Raw genomic sequence first — 17,297 nt, 5'->3', positions numbered from 1 at the left:
TTAAACTTTAAGTCACACTTTTTTCTTTTTCTTCATATTTTTATTGAAATTCTTGTTAGTTAACATACAGTGCAAAATTGGTTTCAGAAGTAGAATTCAGTGATTCAGCACTTACATACAACATCCAGGGCACAAAATGACAAGTGCCCTCCTAAATACACGTCACTCATCTAGCCCATTCCTCACCCACTTTCCTCCACCAACCCTCAGTTTTTTCTCTACCTTTAAGAGTCTCTTATGGTTTGCTTCCCCCCTCTCTCTTTTTACCCCTCCCATATGTTCATCTGTTTTGTTTCTTAAATTCCACATATAAGTGAAATCATATGGTGTTTGTCTTTTTCTGACTGACTTATTTTGCTTAGCATAATACACTCTACCTCCATCCATATCATTGCAAATGGCAAGACTTCATTCTTTTTGATGGCTGTGTAATATTCCATTGTGTGTATATACGTGTGTGTGTGTGTATCACATCTTCTTTATCCATTCATCAGTTGATGAACATTTGGGCTCTTTCCAATAGTTTGGCTATTGTTGATAATGCTTCTATAAACACCAGAGTGTATGTACTCCTTCTAATCTATATTTTTGTATTCTTTGGGTAAATACTTACTAGTGCAATTGCTGGATCATAGGGAAGTCTATTTTTAACTTTTTGAGTAATTTCTATATTATTTTCCAGAGTAGCCGCACAAGTTTGCATTCCCACTAACAGAGCAAGGGGTACCCCTTTCTCTGCATCTTTGCCAACATCTGTTGTTTCTTGTGTTGTTACTTTTAGCCATTCTGACAGGTGTGAGGTGATATATTATTGTGGTTTTGATTTGTATTTCCTTGATGATGAGTGATGTTGAGTATCTTTTCATGTGTCTGTTTGCCATTTGGATTTCTTCTTTGGAAAAGTGTCTATTCATGTCTTCTGCCCATTTCTTAACTGGGTTATTTGTTTTTTGAGTGTTGAGTTTGATAAGTTCTTTATAGATTTTGGATTCTAACCCTTTATCAGATATGTCATTTTCAAATACTTTCTCCCATTCTATAGGCTGTTTTTTAGTTTTGTTGTTTCCTTCACTGTGCAGAAGTTTTTACCTTGATTAAGTCTCAATAGTTCATTTTTGCTTTTGTTTCCTTTGCCTCAGGAGGCATGTCTAGCAAGAAGTTACTATGGATGATGTCAAAGAGGTTGCTGCCTGAATCATTATGCCTCCAGCTTTGTTTTTCTTTTTCAGGATTGCTTTGGTTTGGTTATTCACGACTTTTGTGGTTTCATACACATTTTAGAATTGTTCTATTTCTGTGAAAAATGCTAGTGTAATTTTGATAGGATTTGCATTAAGTGTGTAGATTGCTTTGGGTAGTATAGACATTTAAACAAAGTTTGTTCTTATTATCCATGAGCATGGAATATTTTTCTATTTCTTTGTGTCTTCTTCAATTTCTTTTGTAAGTGTCCTATGATTTTCAGAGTACAGATCTTTTACCTCTTTTGGTTACGTTTATTTCTAGGTATCTTATGGTTTTTTGGTGCAAATGAAAATGGGATCAATTCCTTGATTTCTTTTTCTTCTGCTTTATTATTGGTGTATAGAAATGAAACAGATTTTTGTATGTTGATTTTATATCCTGTGACTGCTGAATTCATGTATCAGTTCGAGATATTTTTTCATGGAGTCTTTTTGGTTTTCTTAGAGTGTCAAGAAATCTGCAAATAGTGAAAGTTTGACTTCTTCCTTGCTGACTTTGATGCCATTTATATTTGTTGTTGTCTGATTGCTGAGGCTGAGACTTCTAGTACTATGTTAAATAGTAAAGGTGAGAGTGAACATCCCTATCTTGTTCCTGTTCATAGGGGAAAATCTTTCAGTTTTTCCCCATTGAGGATGATATTAGCTGTGTGTCTTTCATATATGGCCTTTGTGATGTTGAAGTATGTTTCATCTATCTCTACTTTATTGAGGGTTTTTATCAAGAATGGATGCTGGAGGTGCCTGTGTGGCTCAGTTGGTTAGGTGTCTGACTTCGGCCAGGTCATGACCTCACAGTTCATGGGTTAGAGCTTCTTATTGGGCTTTGCACTGACAGTGTGGAGCCTGCTTGTGATTCTCTCTCTTTCCCTCTCTCTCCACCCCTCCCCCTTGCACTTTCTCTCTCAAAAATAAAGTTAACAACAATTAAAAAGGAATTGATGCTGTATTTTGTCAAATGCTTTTCTTCATCTACTGACAGAATCACATGGTCCTTATCCTTTCTTTTATTAATGTGGTGTATCACACTGATTGATTTGTGAATATTGAACCAGCCCTGCAGCCCAGGAATAAAACCCACTTGATTGTGGTGAATAATTCTTTTAAGGTATTGTTGGATTTGATTTCCTAGTATCTTGTTGAGAATTTTTGCATCCACGTTCATCAGGGATATTGGCTTGTGATTCTCCTTTTTTAGTGGGATCTTTCTCTGGTTTTGGAATCAAGGTAATGTTGGCCTCAAGGAGTTTGGAAGTTTTCCTTAGATTTATATTTTTTGAAGCAGCTTGAGGATAGGTATTAATTCTTTAAATGTCTGGTAGAATTCCCTTGGGAAGCTATCTGGCCCAGGACTCTTGTTTTTTAGGAGATTTTTGATAACGGATTCAATTTCTTTGTTGGTTATGGGTCTACTTAAATGATCTATTTCTTCATGTTTTAGTTTTGGTAATTTTTATGTTTCTAGGAACTTATCCATTTCTTCCAGATGGCCCAATTTTGTGGTATATGATTTTTCATAACATTATTTTATAATTCTTTGTATTACTGTGGTGTTGGTTATGATCTTTCCTCTTTCATTCATGATTTTATCTATTTGGGACCTTTCTCTTTCTTTTTGATAAGTCTGACTAGGTGTTTATTAATTTTATTAATTCTTTCAAAGAACCAGCTCTTAGTTTCCTTGGTGTGTTCTACTGTTTTTTTAGGAATTCCCATAGAGCAGCCCCATACTGATCCTCTGGGGGAAGGTCTCACCACACTTTTGCCATTTGCTAGCTGGTGCCAGGAAAGTGGTCACATGAATGCATAGCAGTTCATAGTTAATGGCAAAATGGAGCAGAGAGCTGGCACTCAGCTTGCTGATCTCCGCCAAAATCCCTGCTCCATGCCTAGGACCACTGCAACATGTTGGCACCACCCATTCTTGTTGTGACCCAGGGGATCCTCAAACAATGTTTTCCACTGCTGGGTCTCTACCCTCCTTCACCACCAGAGCACCTTTAGGCAAGGAATGATCCAGGTGGTGGTGGACTTCTCAAACTTCAGATTTTGTGTTCCACTACTTATAATACCTTGTGGTAGTCTCCATAAGCAGGGCACTTTCTCCTCTGCAACACACACAGTTCTTATCCACCCTGCCCCCAAAACTCTTTGCACTTTCTACTTTCCAGAATGTGGTCACTTTTATACTTGCAGACTTGCAGTTTTGTTTTCTATCCTCAGTTATATCTCTTGGGTGTTCGAAATGATTTGATAATTGTCTAGCTGTGTTCATTGGATGAGGCAAGCTTAGGGCGCCCCTACTTATCCACCATCTGTATTAAGTGCTTTCACCTAGCATACAAGGAAAAAAAAGTCAACCACAAGGGGACAAGCAAGAAAGTTTTGGAAGTGTTAGGTTCCTGGCATTGATAGTGATGATGGTTTCAGGGGTTTATACTCATCTCCAAACACATCAAGTTGTATACATCAAATATTTACAGCTTTTTGTAGGTAGGTCATACTTCAACGAAGTGGTTTAAAAATTGTGAGTGGAAATATCTTCAACATGGAATTAGGCTAGGGGATTTTCTAAAGGAAATGTTTTATAGCACCAGACTCTAGAGCATTAATCTGCTTATTAGGATTTGTTCTTCAATAGGTACCATCTATGGCTGGCAATGACCATACTGGATTTATAGACTCAGTTTTGGATTTCTGGTCTTTATTTTTCTATTTGTCAGGCTTGCCCTTCAAGCACAGTCTATTTCAAGGTAACATAAAGTGCATTTGGTTAGTTTAAGTATAATAAACTATTATCAAATCCTGATTAACCCTTGGGGAGGCTCATACTCTTTTCAGTAGTTTGACCACAATTCCTTAACTCATTCCTGCATTGCCAAACCTCAGCCATTTCAATACACTCTTCAGTAGCTCAGCTCTGAACTACTTCCATGTTCCCATAGTATCTTGTTGCTGTTTCCATGAATATTTTCAAGTGGACCCCAGACATTATTTGGCCCAATCTCCATATTTTGTGGAGAAGGTCACTGTGGTGTTTTTGGAGGTTGACCAGGTAGGTGAAGGCAGCACCAGGCTATCCAGTGAATGATTCCAAGTCTGCTGTAGTCCACTCCCACTGGCACTTCCCTAAGCCATCATTCTCTTTCTTCCAATTCCTGGAACAGTGTCTGTACCCACTTTCGCACTCTGATTGTGGCTTTTCCAAACTCTTCTTAATACAATATATACAGCTAATCACTTGTGATATTTTAGGGCATGTTTAATACTCCTTCATTGTGAATAAGATGAAATCTGAAATTTGTAATAGGACCATCAGGCAAAATATGATCTAGTCATGGTGTAGGATGTGCTTCATAAAATATATCTGAGAAAACCTACCCTCAGGGTTTGGGCTAATGACAAACAAAATAAAAATGGTCTTAATCTTTTTTAGAGATGTTGCTTCTGAAGAATAGACACATTATAGCTGGAAAATAGGTGCAAAACTACACAAAGTTCGAGGATTGAGGTAATGGAAATGTTGGTTTTAAAATATGTTATCAACCAGAAAATAACCTTTTAGTTGACAACACAAGACAGCCAGGAAAAATGTTTGATTTGTTTATTTTCATTAGTAACATGAAGTAGATAAATAACTTAGATCCTGAACTTGAATCTTTGGGAGAGATTATAGAAAAAAGAAATAAGTGCTCTCTTCCACTGATATACACAAGCATTCTGCATAATAGCTTTTGGATAGGAACCAATCATAAGTATGCATTATGCATCTATGAGGTTGTAGTTAGAATAAATAATTTAGAAAAAAGGAGCATTGGTAAGCCATGCAAAGCTGTGGTTATGTCCTCTCCATAGAGAATAGTCTAAGCCTGAGAACAATTCTGTTTCTCTCCAGAATGGGATTGATGCATACATACGTAACAAGCTAAGGGCCAAGGACACCATTTAAGACACCATTACACCTAATGTAAACCATATATATCCGAAGGTGAGGGATACTATGACCATTATTTCCTAGGGATAGGGATAGAGGTAATGTGGCCCCAAGCACTGATACTATTAACTTCATTTTCTTAATAACCACACATAATATGTAACCTTTTATCATTTTAATTATCTAAATGTCTTTTGGTAAATATTTGTTAATTCTGCTCAGCCATATTTATGGCTAGAGAGAAGTGAAATCAAAATGTGTATAAATTACTAAATTTTGGAAATTTCAAGCACATGGATTATATCACAGGGAAGAATAAAAATTCAGTAAGGGTTTTTGCAATTAATCAGTTGTCATTAAAATGTGGAATATTTAGGGAGAAGACAGTTAAGCACATCAAGATAAAGTAACCTTGAAAAACAGATTTCTATTTTGCCAGGGATGTACGAGGTCAAGTGGGCATGCCAGAGACCCTATACTAGAAAGCTGTGGACTGCTACATTGGCCAGAATAAAGTCAAATGTTTTTCTGAAGTCTTCCATTCCAAGGCCATGTGATTTTATTTTTATATTGATATTTTCAATCTGCACATTGTCTCCTTCAGAGCCCGGTGTACCTGCTTATTCCTCAGAGTGTAGATGATAGGATTCAGCAGTGGTGTTACCACGGTGTTCACAAGGGCAGCCTCTCTGTTGGAGTCCAGCCTGTTCCTTTGCTTTGGTTTCACATATATAAATACACAGCTGCCATACATCAGAGAGAGGACAATTAGGTGAGATGAGCAGGTAGAGAAAGCTTTCTGTCGCTCCCTGGCTGATGGGAGTCGCACAATTGTGACTACTATGTTGCTGTATGCAATGATGGTTATGAGAAAGGAGGTCAAAAGGATACCCAAAGCGAGGACAAAAGCCAACATTTCAACAGACCTGGTATTAGAACAAGAGAGATGAATCAGGGGACCAAGGTCACAGAAGAAGTGGGGGATGACACTTGGGCCACAGAAGGATAACTGGAAAACCATTATTAGTGGACCAGTGATGAGAGTAAAGGCCAGAACACAGCAGGCAGTGACCAAGAGGAAGCAAGTCTTGAGGTTCATGATGGTTGGGTAATGCAGAGGCTTGCAAATGGCCATGTACCGATCCACAGACATCACTGCTATGAGGAGGAAACCTGCTGTTCCCAGAAATAGAAACATAAATGCTTGTATGAAACAGGCAAGAGAGGAAATGGTTTGCCTGCCTAAAAGAAAGATGACCAGCAACTTAGGAATAACAGCACTTATGAAACAACACTCAAAGAAGGAGAAAATGCTGAGGAAAAAGTACATAGGTGTCTGGAGCCGGGAGTCGGCACAGGTGATTGTCACTATGAGAGCATTGCCTGCAATGGATGCCAGGTATGCCAGCAGGTGCACCAGGAAGAGGACCTTTCCCTGGTGTTGGAAGGCAGGGAACCCCTCCAAGGTGAATTCCTGGACAGTGGTCCCATTCCCCATTTCCATGGGCATTGCTTTCCACAACATCATCCCTGCTGGTCTTAACCTACAATAAAAACATCCATGAGCACAAAGGTTTGAGGGGATCATGATTAAGGTATTTGCCTATCCAAGAAAGTGGCTAGGCAGATCGCAAACTGGTTTAGCTAGTTGGTTCTTTAAAAAAATTTGTAATGTTTATTCATTTTTGAGAGAGAGAAGGAAGGAATGAGGGGCTGGGAAGGAAGGAGAAAGAGAATCTGAAGCAGGCTCTGTGCTGTCAGTAGAAAGCAATGAAGACCGGAATCCACAGACTGAGATCATGACATGAGCCAAAGTTGGATGCTCAATCAACTGATCCACTGGCACCTAGCTAGTTGGTTCTTAAAGTCTAATGCTTAAATCATAAAAGACTCTTAAATACTGAGAAAAAACTGAGGGTTGTTGGGGGGTGGGAGAGAGGGGAAAGTAGGTGATGGGCATTGAGGAGGGCACTTGTTGGGATGAGCACTGGGTGTTTTATGGAAACCAATTTGACAGTAAATTATATTTTATTTTTTTTAAATTTTTTTAATTTTTATTTATTTCTAGGAGAGAGAGAGACAGCATGAGCAGGGGAGGGTCAGAGAGAGAGGGAGATACAGACTCTGAAATAGGCTCCAGACTCTGAGCTGTCAGTCAGCACAGAGCCCGACGCGGGGCTCGAACCCACAAACCGCGAGATCATGACCTAAGCGAAAGTCGGACCCTCAACCGACTAAGCCACCCAGGAACCCCTATATTTTAAAAAGTCTAATGCTTAAATAGAGCACCATAAGTAGCAGAGTTATTGACATTTTTGTAGTTATCAAACATTTTATTGTTTTAATAAGATTATCAATTTGTAAGTAAACATAACAGTAATGTTAGTAATATTCCCTTTAAACATACCTTTTAATAATGCAGCACATTCTGTGGTCTGAGTTGTCATCATCGCCTATTGAGGATATATGTTTGTTCTTTGCTGGTCTCTGAAATTCAGTATTTTTATTACTCTTCACAATAACTATGAACCCCTTTTTCTATACAAGCAGAAACTGAGGCTTAGAGAATTCCAGAGAGTTTAGGCCACATAGCTGGGACTTTAGCCAGAATGCCCAAATCTGAAGTATCTACTATTTTCAAATGAGGTAAGTATTTTAAAACAGGAACAAATCTATTGTTGATCTCTCAACTTTAAGTACAAGATTAGCTTTATCTTAATTGTTTCTACCCTTAGTTAATCACTGATGACTTACTGACTTGTGGAATGACACGGGGCTCAGAGAGCATCTACTTTAGCTCAAGCATTTTGTAGAAGAGGCTGGAGGCCAGAGGTGCTGCTCAACAACATGCCATAAGCTATAAATCCAAGATTTACCACTTGCCTCTCTGGTTCACGCTGGCCTGTGAGGGTGGCGGGACTGACAGTAGTTCACAGAATTAACCCACTTACGAAGATATGGGAACCTGGCATGCATACATTCACTCTCCATGAAACTCAGTGAAGATTCTTCTCTCTTCAGACCTCTCAATCAGTGATGTCTCTCATGATGGTATTTGGCTCTAGCATCTCAAGAATAAGCTAAACATTGATAGTGTGGAATGTGTCACTCTCACTAACCCACAAGTCCCCTGAAGAGCTTCTCATGAAGCCAAACTGCTCATCCCTGAGTGGCACAGCCTGCATCTGCTTCTCTCCCAGTTGACCCCAGTAAGTCCACCAAGTCACTTGAGGCTGGTCACACATAGGAGTTACCTCATGGCAGGTGGGGCTTCCTCCTCTTGCAGCTATTGTGTTCTAAGAAATCAAGGGCTTGCTCTGGGCTGAGGGTAAAGGAGAGAAGAAGGAAATGCATTGTCATAACCTGTTGACTCATAGTGGGGTGAATACACATCCCATGCTACCAGTGTTCTGGCTGACAAAGCCCTGTTTCCATAGCTCAGGATGTTTCATACCATAGCAAGGGTACATGACAACCTTGACCACTGAAACCCCAGAAAGGAGCAGATGAAGTAAAACAACCACATTTCACTGCCTCCAATTCTGGGCTAGCGCTGGACTCCCACGCTATTGAGCGTCTGACGAAAGGTCTCGTTCTGCTCCCCAAGTGTGTAAAAGCCCACCAAAGCCCACCTAACGTGCAACATTGGTGTCCACCTCCCTATACTAGTTGCTGGGAGCAGGCAGCTTCTTATAGATTTATGCCTCATTGCTGCTGACACAAGGGTCCTTTTGCTGCAGTACTCCATGTCATGGGAACACCTGCTCCAAGACACCATCTATTGCACTATGCTCCTCCGCATATCCTCATCTCCCATGTAGAGAAGCATCCTTGCTTTCTTGTATCAACAATGAGAAGCTGCTGACATGCAAGTTTGAAGCCTCTCTGATATTTTTGCCACAGGACTGTTTGGTCAGCAGCAGGATGGATGTAGCCAGTGAACAAGAAGTACAAGTTTTCAAACCTTATTAGATATTGAAGAGACAGAGGCAGAGAGTAAAGGCATGGCTGGTGTACTGGGGGCAGTAATTGGTCACTGTTGAAAACAAGAGTTACTGGCGCTGTTGTTATATTTATTTTCCCCTTGTCTATGGTGACACTGACTCCCAGATGTCGGCATTGTTCTCTGCCAAGATTTTTCAAGGAAATTATATGACAATTTCCCAAGGGTTTCTAAAATCCCAGGCTGAATGTTGCTACTTATTTGAGGCAAACGTCCAAACTACAATTTTCTACATGTGGTGTATGCATTGAGGCCAGAGCATAGTTGTTAAAAAAATAGATTTTCATGGTGAGAAAGAGCTTGATTACACCCTGGCTTTCATGAGGCTTTTGGGAGGATACTGGGGGAGTCCACCTTTCTTGGTTAATCATTCTTCATGTTTCCACCAATGTTATGATTCTTTTCATTGCATATTTTCATCTGAAGAGTATTTTCATTGTGCTCCAGGATTTCTTTGAAAAAGGAAATCACAAATTTTTTCCTCGTCAGGGAAGAAAGGGGAATGCTACATGATGTATGTAACATCTCTCAATTGGCAGGTCCCTCTCTTTTAAAATGGTACATTGGAAGTGAATTGCCAATTCTTTCTAGATGCCCATGAGGAAGAGATGTGAGCCTGAGGATGGAGAAGTTTTATCCACAGCAAGCATTGGCTTGGAAGGCTGCTGCTTCTCCTGGTGTCTCATCTGGGCTGCTGTGACAGAAGCGACCCATTTTCTGGGGCCTCTGGCTTCCCACTGAAATCCAGAGAAATGGACTTAACTCCCAAAGTATATTTGCAGCCAGCCCTGGCACATATGGTAGCTGGAAATTTGTTGTGGCTGAATCTGCTCTCATCAGTATTGATCCTACAAGCTCAAGGCAAATATTATAGAAACTTTCATAAGTATTTGTGTGGCTCTCACTTTCCCTCAAATAGACAAATCATTTTTATAACATCTGTCCATCTACACACTCTGCTTTCAATCCAGGCCAAACTTGGACCTGGATTATTTTCTCAGTTGAAGTTGGGAAAAATAAAGAATAATGGGAGAAGTGTTGCAGAAGCTATAGTGAAGTGAGACGGTACGTTTTAATGCCCAGATGAAGACACACTTGCATGGGGTTTTAATTTTATTCAGAGTCAGTCTCATGGTGCAAAAGTACCTCTCACACCAGAGCAAGTCCCAACTCCAAATGATTGTGGGAAGGAGGAGGGGCTGGCATATGGTTTGATGGAAAGGTTTACAAAGGGAACATTCAAAGTAATGGGCTGAACTAATTACACTTTGCATCTAGTGTAAATGGTGGTGAGTTGACACCAGGAAAATGTTTCAAATTGTTCCATTTTCTGGATAGTGCCTTCATGGCTCTCCAATCAATACCCACTATTTCTTCATGTTTTGAAATGATACCTTGAGATCCATTTTTCTTGGACATTTTCCAGCATTCCTGTGCTTTGAATGTTTAGTTATCTAGTTGGAGGAAGGAAAGGGATAGTGCTTAAAATTGTATTTGTGATTATTAAAACATGGATAGAGCAAATATCAGGTTGTGGATTCTCCTATGCAGAATATTATTATGTTTGCCACTCTGTCCCCCAGCCACTCTTGAGAAATTAGGCTAAGCTATATTCAGGATTTATATAAGAGTGTTTGGTTTATAGTGTATCTGGTTAATATGGTCTGTTCCTAGAAATGTTCTAATTTCTAGTATTATATCCCTAATGAAGAAGGCTAAGTTAAGGATTGAGGAAATGTAAATCCTGTCATCTATGATATTGTGGGGGAGAGAGTGGGGGATGGTAAGTTGGGAAATGGTGATTGGGATGGAGAGAAGCACTCATTAGGCAGAACCCCAGGCTGAAGTTGGAGCTGCTGGAATACTAATGATTCTTTGAGAAGCGCTGTCCCTTCATAGAATTTCCATAAAAGTAAGGCAATAATGGCAACTGGGACCCAGAGCACATTAATTCTGATCCAGAGGGTTCATTAATATCACATCCAATACCCATCCATCCATGTAAGGAAAAGCATGGTAGTGCTTAGTTAGTTAGGTAGCACTTAGTAGCTTCCAACCTGGGACTAGGAGGGGAAGCTGAAGATATAGGGTAATTTATCCTATCTGGGTTTCTTGGTTTTCTTTTTTATTCATATATGGAAAAAGAGAAATCTTTTCCTTTTTAATAAACCTCCTACTATATATAGAGTGATTAATTAAGTTGAATTGTGTGGATGGAATAGAAAGAGGTAGAAAAATCTATCTATAAATCTGAGAAGTGTAACTACTTTGTAAGGTTCTGGATCCTCCACTTCTCTCTCTCTCTTTTTTTTTAAGTTTGTAGTTACATTCCAATTAGTTAACATACAGTGTCATATTAGTTTCAGGTGTACAATATAGTGATTGAACACTTACATACAACACCAGGTGCTCATCACAAGTGTACTCCTAATTCACATCACCTATGTAACCCATACCCACCCCCCCCTCCTCCGGTAACCATCAGTTTATTCTCTATAGTGAAGAATGTTTCTTGGTTTGCCTGTCTCTCTCTTTTTCCCCTATGTTCCTTTTATTATTATTATTATTATTATTATTATGCTTCAATTCCACATGAGTGAAATCACATGGTATTTGTCTTTCTCTGACTGACTTACTTCACCTAGCATAACACTCACTTGCTCCATCCACCTTGTTGCAAATGATAAGTTTTCATTCTTTTTATGACTAATATTCTGTTGTATAACATACCACATCTTCTTTATATATTCATCTTTTTAAAAGTTTTTTAAATCTTTTTTTTATTTTAGAGAGAGGCAGAGCACGAGTGGGGAGGGGCAGAGAGAGAGGGAGACTCAGAATCTGAAGCAGGCTCCAGGCTGATGCGGGGCTCAAACCTGTGAACTGCAAGATCATGACCTGAGCCAAAGTCAGATGCCTAACCAACTAAGCCACCCAGGCACCCCTATATCTTTTGATGGACACTTGGGCTGTTTCCTTAATTTGAGTATTGTAGATAATGCTGTGTGTATTCCTTTGAATTAGTATTTTTGTATTCTTTTGGTAAATACATAGTCATGCAATTGCTATATTATGGGATAGTTCTATTTTCAACTTTTTGAGGAACCTCCATACTGTTTTCCAGGGTGGCTGCACCAGTTTGCACTCCCACCAATAAGGTAAGAGGGTTCTCTTTGCTGCCTCATCCCCAATAACTGTTGTTTTCTGTGTTGTTAATTCTAGCCATTCTGATAGGTGAGAGAGGGTATCTCATTGTAGTTTTGATTTGTATTTGTATTTGATGATGAGTGATATTGAACATCTTTTCATGTGTCTGTTGGCCATTTGTATGTCTTCTTTGGTGAAATGTCTCTTTACATCTTCTGCCCATTTTTAAATTAGATTATTCCTCTTTTGAGTGTTGAATTTTGTAAGTTCTTTATAGATTTTGGATACTAATCCATTATTAGATATGTCATTTGCAAATATATTCTAATCCGTAAGTTACCTTTTAGTTTTAATTGTTTCTTTTGCTATACAGAAGCTTTTTATTTTGATGTAGTCCCAATAGTTTAATTTTGTTTTATTTCCCCTAGTAAGAAGCTGTTCTAGCTGATGTCAAAGAGGTTATGACTTATACTCTCCCCTAGGATTTTAATGGCTTCATGTCTCATTTTTAGGTCTTTAATCCACTTTGAATTTATTTTGTGTTTGTTGTAAGAAGGTGATCCAGTTTCATTCTTTCCCATGTTGCTGTCCAGTTTTCCCAGCACCATTTGTTGATGAGACTGTATTCTTCCCATTGGATATTTTTTCCTACTTTATCAAAGATCAATTAACCATACAGCTGTGCATTCATTTCTGGGTTTTCTTCTTTTCCATTGACCTATGTTCTATTTTTGTGCTTTTACCATACTGTTTTGAATATTGTAACTTTTTAATATAACATGAAGTCCAGAATTGTGATGTGCCCAGCATTTCTTTTTCTTTTCTTTTTTGTTTTAAATATTTTTATTTATTTCTAGGAGAGAGAGAGAGAGAGACAGCGTGAGCAGGGGAGGGTCAGAGATAGAGGGAGTTACAGACTCTGAAAACAGGCTCCAGGCTCTGAGCTGGCAGTCAGCACAGAGCCCGACGCAGGGCTCGAACCCACAAACCGCGAGATCATGACCTAAGCGAAAGTCGGATGCTTAACCACCCAGGCGCCCACCCAGGCGCCTCTCCAGCATTTCTTTTTCTTAAGAAAAAAAAGTTTACTTATTTATTTTGAGAGAGAAAGAGACAGCATTGGCAGGGGTGGGGCATAGAGAGAGGAAAGAAAGAATCCCAAGCAGGTTCTGAGCTGTCAGCACAGAACCCAACGAGGGGCTCGATCTCATGAACTGTGAGACCATAAGCTGAGTTGAAATCAAGAATTATTAACTCTTACCAACTCAGGTAGCCACTCAGGTGCCCCCTGGTCTTCATTCTCAAGGTTGTTTTGTCTATTCAGCATCTTTTGTGGTTCCATACTTGTTTTAGGATAGTTTGTTTTAGTTCTCTGAAAAATACTATTGGCATTTTGATAGGGATTGCATTAAATGTGTAGATTGCTTTGGGTAATGTAGGCATTTTAATAATATTTGTTCTTCTAATCCATGTGTATGGAATGTCTTTCCATTTCTTTGTGTCATTCAATTTCTTTCATGAGTGTTTTATAGTTTTTATAGTACAGGTCTTTCACTTATTTGGTTAGTTTCATTCCTAGGCATGTTACTATTCTTTTGGTGCAATTGTAAGTGGAATTGATTTTTTGATTTCACTTTCTGCGGCTGCTTCTTTACTGATGTCCAGAGATGCCACAGATTTCTGTACATTGATTTTGAATCCTGTGACTTTGCTACATTTGTGTGTCAGTTCTAGCAATTTTTTGGTGGAGTCTTTTGGGTTTTTCTATAAAGAATCATGTCATCTGCAGATAGTGAAAGTTTGACTTCATCCTTGCCAATTTGGATGCCTTTTATTTTTGTTGTCTGGTTGCTGTGACTAGGACTTCCAGTACTGTGTTAAATAACAGTGGTGAGAGTGGACATCCTTGTCTTGTTCCTGATCATAAAGGGAAAACTCTGTTTTTACCCAATGAGGATGATATTAGCTGTCGGGTTTTTTTGTTTTTTTTGTTTGTTTGTTTTTGGTATATGGCCTTTATTATGTTGAGTTATATTCCCTCTAAACTTACTTTGTTTTAAAAAAAAATTTTTTTGGGGGCGCCTGGGTGGCTTAGTTGGTTAAGCGTCCGACTTTCGCTTGGGTCATGACCTCGCGGTTCCTGGGTTCGAGCCCCGCGTCGGGCTCTGTGCTGACTGCCAGCTCAGAGCCTGGAGCCAATTTCAGAGTCTGTGTCTCCCTCTCTCTCTGACCCTCCCCTGCTCACGCTGTCTCTCTCTCTCTCTCCTAGAAATAAATAAAAAATATTAAAAAAATTTTTTTTAATGTTTTGTTTATTTCTGAGAGAGAAACACACAGTGTGAGCAGGGGAGGGTCAGAGAGAGAGCGAGACTCAGAATCAGAAGCAGGCCCCAGGCTCTGAACTGTCAGCACAGAGCCTGATGAGGGGCTCCAACCAATGAACTTCAAGATCATGACCTGAGCCGATGTTTGACACTTAACCAACTGAGCCACCCAGGCGCCTCTAAACTTACTTTGTTTATTGAGGGTTTTTATCATGAATGGATATTGTACTTTCTAAAATGCTTTTTGTACATCTGTTGAGAGAATCATATGGTTCTTATCCTTTCTTTTATTATGTGGTGTGTCACGTTGATTGATTTGTGAATATTGTGCCACCCTTGCAACCCAGGAATAAATCCCACTGGATTGTGATGAATGCTTCTAATATGTTATTGGATTTGGTTTGCTAGTATTTTATTGAGAATTTTAAAATGCATCTATGTTCATCAGGGATATTGGCCTATCGTTCTCTGTTTTTAGTGGAGTCTTTGTCTAATTTTGGTGTTAGGGTAATGCTGGCCTCAGAGAGTGAATTTGGGTTTTCATTGGTTTTCTATTTTTTGGAATAATTTCAGAAGAATAGGTATTAACTTTTCTTTAAGTGTTTCACAGAAGTTACCTGTGAAGCCATCTGGCCCTGGAATTTTTTTGTTGGGAGATTTTTGATTAGTGATTCAATTTCTTTGCTAGTTATCAGACTGTTATAGTTTTCTATTTTTTCCAATTTCAGTTTTTTAGTTTGTATGTTTCTAGGAATTTATCTATTTTTTCCAGGTTGTCCAATTTGTTGGCATATGGTTTTTCATAATATTCTCTTATAATTATTTGTGTTTTTGTTGTTGTTGGTTGTTATTTTTTTACTCTAATTTGTGATTTTATTTATCTGGGTCCTTTTTCTTTTCTTTTTGATACATCTGGATTGAGGTCTATAAATTTTATTAATTTTTTCAAAGAACAAGGTCCTGATTTCATTGATGTGTTCTAGTGTTTTTTTACTTTCTATATCATTTATTTTTACTCTAAAGATTATTATTATTTCCTTCATTCTGGTGGCTTTTGGCTTCAGTTGTTGCCATTTTTCTAGTTCCTTTAGATGTAAGTGTAGGTTGTTGAGATTTTTTTCTTACTTCTTAACATGGACCTGTACTCCTATATACTTCCCTCTTAGACCTTTTGCTGCATCCCAAATATTTTGGACCCATTGTATTTTCATTTTCATTAGTTTCATGTATTTTTTATTTTCTTATTTAGTTTCCTGTTGACCTATTCATTCCTTAGTAGCATGTTCCTGAATCTCCATGTATTTGTGGTCTTTTCAAATTTTTTCTTGTGGTTGACTTCAAGTTTCACAGTGTTGTGCTCCGAAAAATATGCAGGGTTTACCTCAACCTTTTTGTATTTGTTGAGGCCTGATTTGTGACCCAGTATGTGATCTGTTCTTGAGAATGTCCCCTGTGCACTTGAAAAGAATATGTATTCTGCTGTTTTAAGATGGAATGATCTGAGTATATCTGTTAAGTCCATCTAGTCCAGTGAAGCATTCAGTCACTGTTTCCTTGTCAATTTTCTGTTTAGATGATCTGTCCATTGTTATAAGAGGGGTGTTAAAATCTTCTACTATTATTGTATTGTCGCCAATGTAGTATTCCATTTGTTATTAATTGTTTTATATATTTGGGTGTTACCACATTGAAAGCATAATATTTACAATTGTTAGATCTTGTTGTTGGATTCCCCCCCTTTTAATAATATAAGGCCCTTCTTCATTCATTGTTACAGGCTTTGTTTTCGAAGTCAAGCTTGTCCGATATAAGTATTGCTATCAAGCTTTCTTTTGATGTCCATTTGCATGATAAATATTTCTCTATGCCTTCACTTCCAATCTGCTCGTGTGTTTAGGTCTAAGATGAGTCTCTTGTAGGCAGCATATAGATGGGTGTTGCTTTTCTGTCCATTCTGACACCCCATGTCTTTTGATCGGAGTATTTAGTCCATTTACATTCAGAGTATTTGTAGGTTGATATATATTTAATGCCATTTTATTACTTGTTTTGTCATTGCTTCTAGAGATCTTTTCTTGTCTTCATCATTTTTGGTGTTTCCTTAGACTCAAAGAGTCCCCTCTGATATTTCTTGCAGGGCTGGCTTAGTGATCACAAACTCCTTTAGTTTTTGTTTGTCTGGGAAACTCTTTATCTCTCCTTCTATTATGAATTATAGCCTTGCTGGATAGAGTATTCCTGGCTACATATTTTTATCATTCAATAATTTGAATATATCATGTCACTCCCTTCTGGTTGCCAAGTTTCTATTGAGAAATTTGCAGCTAGCCTTATGGGTCTTCCCCTGTAAGTTAAGGACTTCTTTTGTCTTGCTGCTTTTAAGATTTTTTTTTATCACTGTATTTTGTTATTTAATTACAATATTTTTTGGTGTTGGCCTACATTTGTTGATTTTAAAGGGAATTCTCTGTGCCTCCTAGATCTAGATGTCTGTTTCCTTCCCCAGATTAGGGAGGTCTTCAAGCTATTATTTCCTCAATTTTCTGCCTTTCTTTCTTTCTTTCTTTCTTTCTTTCTTTCTTTCTTTCTTTCTTTCTTTCTTTCTTCCTTCCTTCCTTCCTTCCTTCCTTCCTTCCTTCCTTCCT

The 17,297-nt window shown here is 38.5% G+C and overlaps 1 protein-coding gene across 1 annotated transcript; it reads right to left on the bottom strand.

The window, feature by feature from the left end:
* Window positions 1–5,743: 5,743 nt before the first annotated feature.
* On the bottom strand, window positions 5,744–6,706 carry LOC120232765 (olfactory receptor 6C75-like). Its single transcript, XM_039233664.1, has one exon. It carries the CDS (start codon window positions 6,704–6,706, stop codon window positions 5,744–5,746), a length of 963 nt encoding a protein of 320 aa, XP_039089595.1.
* Window positions 6,707–17,297: the final 10,591 nt, after the last annotated feature.

The sequence above is a fragment of the Hyaena hyaena genome, unplaced genomic scaffold, assembly GCF_003009895.1.
Source record: "Hyaena hyaena isolate Hyena2069 unplaced genomic scaffold, ASM300989v1 scaffold_78, whole genome shotgun sequence".
Taxonomy (NCBI): domain Eukaryota; kingdom Metazoa; phylum Chordata; class Mammalia; order Carnivora; family Hyaenidae; genus Hyaena; species Hyaena hyaena.
This window is presented reverse-complemented; position numbering and strand designations above follow the sequence as displayed.

What these genes read in the sequence shown, in the direction of transcription:
- LOC120232765 (XM_039233664.1), bottom strand. Translation starts at nt 6,706, where the DNA reads ATGATGTTGTGGAAAGCAATGCCCATGGAAATGGGGAATGGGACCACT.